General features: G+C 40.0%; 1 protein-coding gene across 8 annotated transcripts in view; it reads left to right on the top strand.

The window, feature by feature from the left end:
* Window positions 1-13,502, top strand: part of ARMC3 (armadillo repeat containing 3) — a 91,428-nt gene extending 77,926 nt beyond the window's left edge. For 5 of the 8 annotated variants that reach the window (XM_073885560.1, XM_073885559.1, XM_025891925.2 and 2 more), the window contains 3 exons: window positions 5,693-5,893; window positions 7,942-8,104; window positions 13,186-13,502. In XM_073885560.1, the coding sequence (XP_073741661.1) occupies window positions 5,693-5,893; window positions 7,942-8,104; window positions 13,186-13,395 (574 nt within the window). In that variant the 3' untranslated portion in view covers window positions 13,396-13,502. Of the gene's footprint in view, window positions 1-5,692; window positions 5,894-7,941; window positions 8,105-10,939; window positions 11,118-13,185 lie in introns of those variants that run through there. The other 3 variants (XM_073885562.1, XM_073885561.1, XM_073885558.1) reach the window with 2 other exon arrangements.
* The last annotated feature ends 523 nt before the right edge of the window (window positions 13,503-14,025 follow it).

The following is a 14,025-nucleotide window of genomic DNA, read 5'->3' as shown; positions in this document are numbered from 1 at the left end:
CTCCCTCTCTCTCTCTCAAATAAATAATAAATTTTAAAAGATATATAAAACTTTTGCATTTGTTATGATTATAGAATTTTGTGTAATTCTCCAAAAGCATTTAATAAAATTATTTTTGTATTTTTTTTCTCAAAATAAAGAGAAAACGCACATGGCCTTTAGCTGATCCCCACCTTTCACCCTATACTTCAAGAAATACTTAAAGATAATTCCTGCCCCTAATTTACTGCTAGTGGAACAGAATGTTCAATAGTTGCAAAGACAAAATTTAGGAAATTCACCTGAATTAGCCCCATTTTCTTGGCTGATATATATATATCTCTAAAATTATGGCTGAGATTTATTACAGCAAAAGATATAATACAGGAGATGCAGGAAAAAGACACACTTAAGCAAAGGCTATAGAAGTCACCCAGAGGTGTCCTTGTCCTCCCTCTCTTTCTGCTAGTGGAGCATTGGATGCAATTTTCTTGTGGGAGATAGCTCCGCCCAAGGAAGCCCACCTGAGTCATGGGATCCAGAATTCATACAGCTGTAAGCTCCAGTTTCCTATAGGGAAACTCCAATTTGAATGACGGTCCATTTCTCTCAGGCTAGAAGGAGGCAGCATCACATTTCTCAACTGCTAAAGGAGTCAACCACGTGTTCTCTCTCCGGGAAAACTATCCTTTAGTAATGAAGAGGGGAAGGTAAAGACATTCCCAAGTGAAGGAAAACAAAAAATTTATCGCCAGCAGTTCTACCTTTACATATTGACTAGTTACTAGAAGTTCTTCAAACAAGAAGAAAATGATGAAAGAATCTGGAAGCATCAAGGAAGGAAGAAAGAATAGCAAAAAGAATTGAAATATGGGTACATACAATAGGCTATCTGTTTCCTCATGAGTTTTATAAATCATATTTGATGATTGAAACAAAAATGAAGAGAGGTAAAGAGAGCTAAATGGATGTGAGGTTTCCACACTTCCCTCAAAGTGATAAAATGTGGATACCAGCAGACTGTGATAAGCCATGTATGTATACTAAAATCCTACAGTAACCACTACAAACCAATACAAAGAGCTACACTCAAAAATGGTGTGAATAAATCAAGATGGAAAACTGAAAAATGTTCAGGTAACCAACAGAAAGGCAAAAAAGGAAAAACAGGAATAAGAACCAAGCAAAAGGCAGAGATGGACAGAGTGGATTAAAAAGTTATAATGGAGGGGCACCTGGTTGCCTCAGCTGGTAGAGCATGCGACTCTTGATCTCAGGGTTGTTAGTTCGAGCCCCATGCTGGGTGTAGAGATTACTTAAAAATAAAAGCTTAAAAAAAAGTTATATGGAACTATATGCTGTTTAAAGAAACTCACTTTAAATTCATTGATATAGGTAGGTTGAAAATGAAAAGATGGAAAAAGATACCATGTAAACATTAATTTTTTAAAAAGCAGGAGTGGCTTTTTAATATGTAATAAAGTAGACTTCAGAGCAAAGAAAATTTCTAGAGACAAAGACATATGACAAAATGGATTAATCTGTGAGGAAGACACAGTGATCTAATGTATAGCACCAAACAACAGAGCCTCAAATACATGAAACAAAAACTGATAGAGCAGAAAGTAGAAATAGACAAGTCCAAAATTATGGCTGAGGACTTCAACGCTCCCCTCTGAGCAACTGATAGAACTACTTGACCTGACATCAGCAAAGATATAAAAGATTTGAACAATACCAGCAATAAATAGGATCTAATCAATGTGTTATAGAACATTCCACCACTAACAACAGAAAACACATTTTTTCAACTTCATGTGGAACATTTACAAATACCTGGGGTCATAAAACAGAATTCAGCAACTTTTAAGAAATTGAAATCATACAGAATATGATCTCTAACCCTTATAAAAACAAACTAGAAATTAACAACAGAAAGACAAGAAAATCTCTAGATGTGCAGAAATTGAATGATACATTTCTAAATCTATGGGACAAAAGTCTCAAAGGAGGTTTAAAACTACAAAGAACTGCATGAAAGTGAAGATGTAGCATATGAAAATTTGTGGGATACAGGCAAAGCAGTTCTAAGAGGGAAATTTATTTTACTAAATGTATTAGAATAAAAGGGAGGTCTTGAGTCAGTAACCCAAGCTCTTACCTCAAGAAATTAGAAAAAGACAAGAAAAATAAACCCAATACAAGCAGAAGGAAGAAAATAGTAAGGAGCAGAAATCAATGAAATTGAAAACAGAAAAGCTATAGAGAAGGCCACTGAAATCAAAAGCTGGTTCTTTAAAAACATCAGTAACATTGATAACCTTCTAGCAAGACTGACAGAGCATAAAAAAGAGGATGTGTAAATTATCAATATTAGAAATGAAAGAGAGAATTATCATCACAAACCCTACACACATTGAAAGATAATGCTATGAGCACTTTAATTCAGCCACTTAGATGAAATGAACGAATTCATCAAAAACTGCCAACTATCAAAACTCACCAAGGATGAAATAGATGACCTAAATAGTCCAGAACTATGAAAGAAACTGAATTCATAAAACCTTTCCTAAAAAGAATCTCCTGATCCCGACGGTTTCATTTAGTGAATTCTGCTAAACATTTCAAGAATCAATACCAACTCCAAACAGTCTTTTCCAGGAAATAAGGGAGAATGTTTCCCAATGTATGATACCAGCATCATCCTAATGCCAATATCAGACAAGGTGGTTATACAAAAAGAAAATTACGGCTCAGTATCCATCATGAATACAGATGTAAAAATCCTCTATGAAATATTAGCAAATCAAATCCAGTGATACATAGAAAGGATAGTTCATCTAAGAGGAGTTTATCCCAGGAATGTAAGGCTGGTTCAATATTTGAAAATCAATCAATGTAATCCACCATATTGACAGTATAAAGAAAAAAAACCCACATGATCATATTAATTGATGCAGAAAAATAATTTGACAAAATTCAACATCATTTATGATTAGAAATATAACTGTCAGTGAAGTAGGAATATAAGGGAACTTTCTCGACCTGATGAAAGGCATCCATGGTGGGGAGAAACAACTGATTATATCATACTTAATGGTGAAAGACTGGATGCTTTTCTGAAAAAATCATGAACAAAACAAGGATAACTATTCTTATCACTCCTATTCATCACTGTATTCGAAGGCCTACACATTGCAATAAGGCAATTTTTAAAAGTATAAAGATTGGAAAATGAAGGGGAAAAAACAGTTCCTATTTGCAGACAACAAGATAGTCTGAATAGAAAATCCATAAGGAATCTATTTTTAAAAAAACCTCTTAGGACTAATAGGTGAGTTTAGCAACAGATCAGTATATCAGGTCAACACATAAAAATCAATCATATTTCTATATGCTGGCAATAAAAAATTGAAAACCAAAAATTTGTTGAATACCATTTTTAATAGCTTTAAAAATGAGATATGAAATAAAAATGAAAATGAAACAAAACATATATTGAGAACCATCAAATACAAAGGAAATCAAAGAATCACTAAATAAGTGAAGAGATATACCATGTTCATGTATTGGAAAACTCAACATAATAAAAATGTCAGTTTTCTCCCAAACTGATCTATAGATTTGGTACAATTCTATCAAAATTCCAGCAGGATTTTTTTAGATATAGACATGCTAATTCTAAAACCTTTATGGAAGGGTATATAAAATAATTTTAAAGAAATAATAAAGTTGAAAAAATCTCTCTGATTTAATGATTTATGATAAAGTTACAGTAATCAAAATATTGGTAAATGTGTCTTATATGCATTCTAAGAAGAATTTCCCTTTATTTGTGTCTGTTTTAGCCAGCAGTTGACCAAGTTGATTTCTTCTTCTTCTTTTTTTTAAGTTGTATTGATTTAAGTAATCTCTACACCCATCGTGGGACTCGAACTCACCACCCCAAGATCAAGAGTCACACGCTCTGAGACGTCAGGTGCCCAGACCCAGCTGCTTTCAATCTTCAACAAGTTTCAGCCAGTGTTCTGTGGGTTGTCATTCCACTGTCAGCCCAGTTTCCATAGGCTTTGCCGTGCTATTTGGAGCAGTTCTGACTGTGTGCCAGCTAGTGTCCAGTTTAGGATTTGGGTGGTGGTCTGTCCCATCGTTCCAGCCTCAACATCTGTGATGTACTGTTTAGGGTCAGAACGATGTGTACACAGCTTGGGGGTAAGCCTAAGAATTCATAAATAACTTGATTTTTTTTTTCCTGAGCTTTTCCCTTTTCATGATCTCCCTTGTCTTTGTTGGTTCCTTTGGGGGTTTTTTGGTCCTCAAGTCAGAAAACTTTATTTACCCTGCCCTGCTATACTCTGGCCATGACTGCCCCTATAATCTCCAGCCAAGCAACATGAGGACTGAGCGAGTATAAAGTTATTTTAGGTTCTTATGAGATGCTGATGTCACCGCTGCTGCCTCAGTCACAGGATTCCTTGGGGGCTGGGACACAAGAGAATGGAGGGAAAAAAAGAAAACAACAAAACATGGCTTTTCTCCGCTCTGTCTTTCCTGTTTCTCAAGAGGGCTTCTCCTTGAGCTCTCTCTGTGCTGCTGCCACTTCCGGGATTTTGAGCTATGTCTAATTCGGCTTGGAGAATACTGGGGAAAAATAAAAAGATAAACTCACCATCTGTTCAGTAATTCCAGAGACCTTCTCGGATCTTCCTGCTACCATTTGCTTTTCAGAGTCTTCAAGTAGCTGTTGAATCCTGTCCAGGTTTGACGGACTGTATTCAGTAGGAGAAACGGGGTTAAATGTGCCTACTTCATGTTACCTGGAATGAGAATACATGTCATTGCTTTTGTTCAACTCATAAATTAATGAGGGAACCAGTAAGATGTTAATATTGGTCCAAAGGACATTTGAGGAGCTAGGGATTTATATCCAATTCAATTAAATAATGTTAGAAAAAGACGGCTGAGTTACATTAAAAAAACAAAACAAAAACTGGTTACCATCCTACAGGACAATGAACTATAACCTCTGACCATATCTTCTACATTGACAGAAATAATTTGCATCTCTACAAAACAAACACTTACATGTTAGCTAGCAAATTCTCTAAGTTTGAAACGATTAATTCATAGAATATTTTAATTAAACAATATCTTTACAAAGTACATTCCAGTTTTCCTAAGTACAGAACTAAGTACATTTCCCTATAAAAACTTTAGGTAAGTCTTTACCCCTGCATGACATAAAAATTCCATGCTAGCCTTATTTTGTTTTGCCTTTTTTCCAGGTTTTGGGTCATTTTTCTTAAAAACAGTGATTCAAATTCTTCTTGCAGAAGGTCTCACCCGAAGCAAGAGATGATGTAAGACTGGTGTACACTCCCTGAAGAGGCAAACTATTTTTTCCCAATTCAATAAATGTTTATTACATACCTACTATGCACCAGACATCTGGCTAGGCAATTGTACGCAAGACCAGTACATGATTTTCGTAATATGTATCAATCATGTTGTGTTCTCTTTGACAGTTAATTTCTCTTACATAATATAGAAACCATAAAACTCTATCGTTGTCATTAAAAATTTGAAAACTGCACATGATACACGGTCGTTAAGGTATAAAGTACTCATTTCTGGGGTGCTCTTCAGATGAACTCGGAGCACAGTTAGTGCCTATTCATTTTGTGACTTTGATTGCTGCCATTTCCTCTCAAAGGAAAGGCCGAGGGAAAAGAGAAGAGGAAAAAGTGAAGGAGGAAGAGGAGGTTGCAACAGCCCCAAAACTGGCTGGAGAAGGGAGCCCCGATAAAGAATGGTACCCTCCCTCCGACCCGGACTTCTGTGTTTATGTATATGAAGTGACCAAGTCAATATTTCCTATAACCAATATTAAGGAGCAGATTGAGGCTCTTGCAAAGTAAGTGGTCTCTATATACATAGGCATTTTAAGTTTCTGAAGCAAAGATTTTTATTTTAGTGGTTTGCATTTCTTAGCCCATTTTCAGCTAACGACACCATAATTACTGCCCCCCACTTCTGACCCTGAGGCAGAAACATAATAAATTGAAAAAAATGCCCAATTTCTGTTTTAGGTCCTATTTCCGCCAAGAATCAGAGCTAGGAGCTGAAAATTACTTCAAGAAAAACGCTTTTGTCATTTTCTCCAGCTAAACCATTAAAGGCATCGTTCAATGTGATCCTGAACAAGTTAGGAATGAATCAAAAGTCTGAAAATTAAATTACTCCAAAAATAAAAAAAGAAAGAAAATTAAATTACTCCTTAGGTACCTGGGGTGCTCACAATTTAACGAAGCGTATTGTGAATTCTTTGTAAACTCACAAATTATTTTCTTCTTTTAATTTTTTCAATTTGAATTCAATGAATTAACATATAGTGTATTATCAGTTTCAGAGGTAGAGTTCAGTGATTGATCAGTCTTCTATAACACCCAGTGCTCATTCCATCACGTGTGCTCCTTAATGCCCATCACCAGGTTACCCCATCCCCACAAATTCTTTTCTAATAGAAATAACCATCACTATTTTTAGGTCAGACACATGTCTGATATTTTGCGTTTTGCGTTCCTCTCGAGTGTGGTTGTGAGCGTTTTAAGGGGTAGCTGTTTGGGCAGGCTAGACGCTCTGTGTGAGCCAGTGATGTTGCCTTTTTAATTAGAGCATTTAATGTGAGTCCACTAAGAGAAATCTGAGAACTTGACTTGGTAGCTGTAAGGGATTAGGAATCGCAGGAAGTGGTGGGTGGCCTCCGTAACTGGCACCGACAACCAGTAAGTGAGCTACTGGATCCTGCAACAGCTGTAGTCTCCACGGGAGCGTGTGTCTATTCCAAGTAGCAGTGCATTGCACTCATCAAACCTGGATGTGACAACTGCAAGAAACACAGCCGCCAGATCATTGACTTCTTGTCAGCCAGAACTGGAAGAGAACATTTTTGGCGACTGAAGTTTTCCTGATGTCCTTGAGAAGTGATGACTCGAGCAGAACTCTGATTTAGCTCATTTCAGCATTTGTCAAATGTCCTCATGCTTTGTTCCTATCAGAAATACTTTTCATCATTCCCAAATAATTGTTTTTTTAACCTGAGCCCTTTTGAAGGCGAGATCCAGAGATTTGTCCCCGTGCCTTTGGTTCCTCACATTCGGGGGGGTTGGTGCGACAGCTCTCTCCCCGCCCCTTTCTCTGTTTTTCGACGTTGTTCTTCTTTGCTTGATCCTACATACAGCAAGAGGAAATTCTTTCTTAAAATTTGCAATTCTGCCTTTACTCCAAGATGTAGTAGCCTTCATCAGTTGACAGAGGATTTTTGCAGGTGTGTTTACTGACTTCTTCAGGGAGAGCCTCAAATGAGGAGGAAACCCCTAGGCAAACTATACCACCCAACTTCCTTAGTTTTCCTTCTGCCCCCTTCCTCTCTCCTCTCACTTCAGGGTTACATAAATGCCTCTAATTAAAAAAATAAAAATAAAAATAAGACAACTTAAAAGGAAAAACTTATAAAACTTGAAAATATTTGGGAATCCAATGGGAAAATTTCCTATGTGTTCATATTATCTCTGAGTTCAAATTCCTTAAAAGAAGGACCATATGTTAGTACAATGCCTTGGATTTCAGATTGAAACATTTGAAAATACTTTTCAAGAGCAAGATAGAACTTTAAGACTGCACTGATACAAATTTAGTGTGATATTGATTTGTATCTTGTTATAAGTATTGAAATTAACATTTATTTCTTCCTTTGTGTTGAATGAAATTGTTAGAATTTCAGTTTATACATGAGAGTTTGAAGACAGTAGGCATAATGTTAACAGGCTTATAATAAGTTTAAAGAGTAAAGCCAATAATAAGAATCAGAGGAAATATAGTTTTCACACATACAGTTATACTCAAAGCATCCAAAACGAGATATTAAACTTGACTGATTTGATCTCAATGTAATTGACATAGGTATGTGGCAGAAAAAATGGGCGGTAAAGTTTCAAAAGAGAAACTACATGATTTCAGCTGGGAACTTCATATAAGTGAACTAAAATTTCAACTCAAATCCAATGTTATACCAATTGGACTGATCAAAAAAGGAATCTTCTACCATCGAGCTTTGCTTTTCAAGGTACTTAAGATATTTTGCCTCGCTTGCCAGTAGGTACAAATGTTTGTCATTATCATAATGGTGAGAACATTTAACTGGCTAATATTAATCCTATCATTTAGTTACTTCTATTTGAGATATATATGTACATGTATATTTGCTTCTATCGGAAGCATATTCATTCAAAATTTATCATACATCTACTATAGGCCAAGGGCTCTTCTAAGGTCTGGGAATATAGAGATACTAAAGTGGCAGCCCCTACCCCAGGTGCCTAAGTCTGACTTGTGGGTTCTAAGGAGATGTCAGGGAAAGTTTCAGGGGATGAAGCGATATGCAGCCTGAGTATTAGAGGCTAAGTAGGATTTCAGCAGGTAAAGAAGGAAGACAAGAGCATTCTAAACAAAGCAAACATTTTATACCAAATAATAGGAATGAGAGCCCCTGGTCCATCTGAGGAGTGTAGCATAGTTTGTCTGGATGAAGGAAGAGGCGGGTTGGATGAGGCTAAGGGCCAGATCACAAAGCACCGTGTGAGTTTGCACTTGATCCTAAAATCTGTGAGTAGCCACTGAATGTTGTTAAGGGGAAAGCAGCAACATGATTTTGAAAGACCGTTCAGGCAACAGAATGGGGAATCAATTAGAGCAGGGGCAGGACTGGAGACAGGAAGACCAACTGGAAGGTCATTGGAGCAAGAAATACGGGTGACCTTTACTAAAGCCATAGCCGTGAGGACGTGGAAGAACATGTGAATTTACAGGGAGATTTAAAACAGTTGGTGTCTGCCCAGGTGTGGTATGAGGTACTGCATGAGAAGAACAAAGCGATTTTCAGGTCCTGGGCGGGGCAACTGGTAATGATGGTATTATTCACTAAGACGGGGACACTAAAGAAGGATCAGATATGAGAAAGAGGGGGTGAATTTTTTCTCCATTGTGTCAAGTGTCTGGAATATAATAGGAGATGCAAAAATGGTTTCTGAACTATAGACTGAATGTATAAGATTCCTATCCCTTCCCAAATACCTACAAACCTCTTTACATCCATGTATATCTTGCTTCCAGTTCTAAGCGAATTCTATCTCTAATTCAAATGCCAACCTTCCATATTTTCTTGTATTTCTTGCTTTATCAAATTTTCTCCTTCTTAAATCTCTTTCTCTCTATTAGCTGTTTTTCCTTTAAAATCGAAACTTAAGTCTCTACTAATTAAAGAGGAAATAGAAATCTTTTCTCATCATAGCTACAACTACTCCTATAGCTCCTATTACCATGACCATCATCATTTTGAGCTACGTGTCAAGCACCTGATAAATGCAATTGTGAAGAGTCTCACAAATGCCAAAGGTTGAAATTACTACCCTTGTTTGAAAGACAAGAAAACTGAACTCAAAGAGAGAATTTACCCAAGGTCAGCCAGAGGCCCAGCCGGAGCCCGTACCCATGCCTCTCTGAATCAAACCTAACGCATTGCTTCTATCTGTAGATAATTCTCATTCCAGGTCAAAATTCAAAGTCATCTCAGCACCTTAGTCATCTCAGTCCCTCCTTAGCACGCCTCATTTTTCTCCTCTGCCCATTGCAGCCTGGCCTGAGCTCCCTGTCTTACTTGATATGTCAAAGAATTTGTCCCTGATCCTTCTCGTCCCTTGACACCACTCTCTTTAGTAACTTTTGCCCTCTCTTTCACCTCATCGCAGTCGCCTTTGGTGACCTCTTTTCCTCCCCCCCCCTTCAATGTGGGGGTCCCTCACGGTTCCATCCCAGACTCTTTTCTCACTTTATGTACCTCATTCGGTGGGGTCCTCCTGTCACGTGGCCTTAAACACTAACTAACTGCCTAGGGCGCCCAGATTCTTTCCTCTGTTCCACAAGCCTCGCCTGATTCCTGATCTGTTTGCGCTCCAGCTGGCTGCACCCGAGTATCTCCTAGGCACTGTATTAGTGTGCTCATGCTGCTGTCTCAAAATACCATACACTGGGGGGCTTAAACAGTAAACATTTATTTCTCACAATTGCGGAGGCTGGGAAATCTAAGATCGAGTTTCCAGCGGAGTCAGCATCTGGTGAGGACCCTCTTCCTGGTTTCAGTGGCCACTTTCCACCTCTGTCCTCACTCCCCGGACAGACAGGAGGCTCTGATCTCTTCCTCCTTTTACTAGAGCATTAATCCCGCAGTGGGGGCTCCATGTTCATGACCTCCTCTGAACCTAACTACCTAAAGACCCACCTCCCAATATCACCCTACTGGGGATCAAGGTTTCATCATACGAACTGGGGTTGGGGGGGAGACACGAACATTCAGTCCATCCCATTATGCCGAACTGAATCTATTACCCTCACACCTGTGCCAAGTCACACAATTCATTAGCTGGGTCTTGCCCACACCTGACGGCCTGACCACTAATACCAATGATCAAAACTTTTATCCTTCCACCCTCCTAAATCGTTCACTCCTATGAATACTCTTCATCCTCCCTATTTTCTTCCAGTTTGTTGCCTCCTTTTTGGCTTTACTTTCCCCCCTTGGCAGCCTAGATGAATTATCCTTAGACCTTATAATTGGCTCACTAACTTCCCCCACTTTCTTGACCCCATCTGTCCCCCCCACTGCCTTGCCAGTCCCCCCCGGGGCCAGTCGGATTGCTTGCCCTTTCCACTGTGATGCTCGGGCTATGGAACTTGACAGTGGGGAGTGCCACAGCCGCGTCAGCGTGCCCAACTCATGTGGACAGTCATTTGGCCTGGCCACTCTTTTCCAGCTGCTGGTCACAGGCTTTTCCTTTTCCCGCAGCAGCTCTGCCCCACATCTGTCTGTCCTACTAACACTTTCATCTCTGCCTCTTCCTCTAAGCAGACGACCTTGTTTCGCACTTTGCAGAGAAGATGGAGACTTCCAGCTGGGAGCTCATTCAACTCAGTGGGAGGCAGTATCACCCTGACGTTGGGAACTCAGACTCTGACGATAGATTCCCTGGCTTCCACATTAGGTCACCACTTACGGTGACTTTCTTCAGGAAAATGATCTGGCCTCAGTTTTATTCTCCATAAAATGGGAAATGCAATCGTTACCTATTTCATGGGATTATTTTGATGATTTAAAGTGCCTTGACATGGAGTTAAGAGAGCAATAAATATTATTTCGGAGAACATGTTTATTTTTGACTCTCTACCCCACTAGACTATGAGTATAAGAGGATTCTTGTACCAATTCCAGTGGGGGGAGGTGTGGCAGGCCAGGGGTGGGGGGAGCAGGTTTTATACATCCAGCCAATCCTCAGACATCAGCTAGGTCAATGCAACTCAGTTCTGACACTACCCACCTGGGGACAGTGTCAGACCCCACAGGTTACGGGCTCACTCCTGCAACACTGCTCCCTCCCCGCCACACAAACTTCAGCCAACCAGTCACAAGCCCCGGCTGTTATCTGTGCTTCTGAGCAGCCAGCTATAGATTGGAGGTTCCCAAGAACACAGCCCCCTTAAGGTTGATTAATTTGCTAGAGGGGCTCACAGAACTCAGAAACATTTTACTTACTAGACCACCAGTTTATCATAAAAGGATATAAGTCAGGAACAGCCAGATGGAAGAGATGCATAGAGAAAGATAGGGGGAGAAGGCTTGGAGCTTCCATGCCCTGCTCCAGGTGTGCCAGTCTCCCTGAATCTCCAGGGGGTCACCAACCCGGAAGCTCTCCGAACCCTTGCCTTTTGGGTTTTCAGGGAAGCTTCATTTCATAGTCATGATTGATGAAATCATTGCCACTGGGGGCTGATTCAACCAACAACCCCTCTCCCCTCCCCAGGTTCAGGGTGGGACTGAATGTTGTAACCCAATCATAAGATTGGTTCCCCTGCCTAACAGCCCCCATCCTTAAGTGCGGTCCAGAAGTCACCTCATTAACATAAGGAAAGACATTTTTATGGTTCTCATCACTTAGGAAATTCTAAGGGTTTAGGAGTTCCGTGCCAGAAATGGGACAAAGACCAAATGCGTATTTCCTATTATAAATGACAATACCACAGAATGCCATCCATTTGGATTCTGTTGTATTCTAGTTGACTGTTTACCAGGCAGGCTCAGACTTGATAGGATGGAAGGCTCTAAAAGTGACAACCATGTCTTAATTATCTTGGTCCACCCAAGAAAGACTACCTTGGTGAAGTCAATACACAGTAGGTAATCAATAAATCACATTAATATACAGATGGATTTTTAAAACAACACAATTCTTGTCTTCTACTAGGAACACCTATTGAGTACCTACTCTGTGCAGCATTCATAGCTCTAGGCCCTTGACATGTATTCATTCCCTTCATCTCCATAACCACCCTGCTAGGAAGGGGGTTCGACTGTTGTTATCCTCATTTCTCAGATGAAGAAATGGAAGTACAGGAGGCTGAGTCATTTGCCTGAGGTGACAATAACTAGTAAGTGGCTGAGCTGAAATTCAAATCCAGGCAGTCTGAGCAGCTCTCTTAATCCACTACGATGTGGCTAAGAAGTTTCCAGATTATTTTAAAGGTACTTTTTAAATAACTTCAAAATCAGGACAAACTGAAGAGAGCGCTTCCAAGGAACATACGCCACTCCGGAGGAAGTGGCATCAGGTATCCCAAGAAGGGCCGACCCCCTGCTTACGGCAGCATCCCCATCACACAGAATAAATCGGCAAGAAAGAGGTCCCCACCAATTTGATCCCTCCATTCAATCCCACTGCATAGCACACCCACAGAGCAGCCTAGAAGCATGGAAAGATTGATAGATGCGGTAGTGCTGAAAGCCCGTGTAATAGCTATTCTCCAATGACGTTATCAATCTTGTGCTGATACAATGCAGTGTAACTGCCTGAAAAATGTCACTTCCCAGCAGGACCTACACAGAGATTTTGAGTCTACAGGATCTTGGGGAACAAGGGAACTTATCACATTTTATTGGTTCCTATTACGATATTCCACATTTTTTTCCAGCCTCCTTTCTAAGCACTTCTTTGCAAGAGTTGTGTATTTCCCCTTCAACAAGGTGGGTCTTCCAGCTAAGGATTTTTCTCCGCCCCTCTCGCTCCTCACTTTTGGTTGATCTTGTGTTTTCTCCCACAGGCGCTGGCTGATAAAATTGGCATTGGCTGCTCTCTGGTTCGTGGGGAGTATGGCAGAGCCTGGAATGAAGTTAAGTTGATGAATGAATCTCGTAAGGGACTGATTGGGGCTCTCCCTCCCCCTGAGGTGTATATCGTTGACCTCATGTTCCATCCAGGCGGGTTGATGAAGTTAAGAAGTAAAGAGGCAGATCTTTACAGATATCTCTAAGCTACCAAGTGAACAAAAAGGGGTTCACACAAGAAGTGCATTATATACACTTCTTATGAAGTTCACCAATTGATTTTATTTCTTTAAATAAAAGTATTAGAAATGTTCTCTCTGTGTAGAAATGAGGACACTTGGATTGAACTTGGTGGTGGTTCTGATTTCAGGCTCTTGGCAAGAGTTCAGTCTGATTAGATCCTATTATGCTCACTGTCCCTCATGTAAAGTTTATTATTGTCAAAATTAATCCACCCTACTGTTTCCCGAGGAGCCTCTCTGCCCTTTGGGAATCATGTGGTAAAGCACCCAGCTGCCGGCTGCTGTTCCCAGGACAATACCTCACGCCTGTCATTCTTCATGCCCAGAATGGTTCAGGAACACTTGGTTAAATAAACTCAGTAGTATTTTTTTTTTTAAAGATTTTACTTATTTATTTGACAGAGAGAGAGAGACAGCGAGAGAGGGAACACAAACAGGGGGAGCGGGAGAGGGAGAAGCAGGCTCCCCGCTGAGCAGGGAGCCTGATGCGGGACTCGATCCCAGGACCCTGGGACCATGACCAGAGCCGAAGGCAGACACTTAACGATTGAGCCCCCAGGCGCCCTGTAAACTCAATAGTATTTTATGTCTTCA

The sequence above is a fragment of the Callorhinus ursinus genome, unplaced genomic scaffold (genome assembly GCF_003265705.2).
Source record: "Callorhinus ursinus isolate GAN/ISIS: 27379988/994484 unplaced genomic scaffold, GSC_fseal_2.0 scaffold63, whole genome shotgun sequence".
NCBI classification, from domain to species: Eukaryota; Metazoa; Chordata; class Mammalia; order Carnivora; family Otariidae; genus Callorhinus; species Callorhinus ursinus.
The sequence above is the reverse complement of the archived record's forward strand: the minus strand, read 5'-3'. Positions and strand labels throughout refer to the sequence as shown.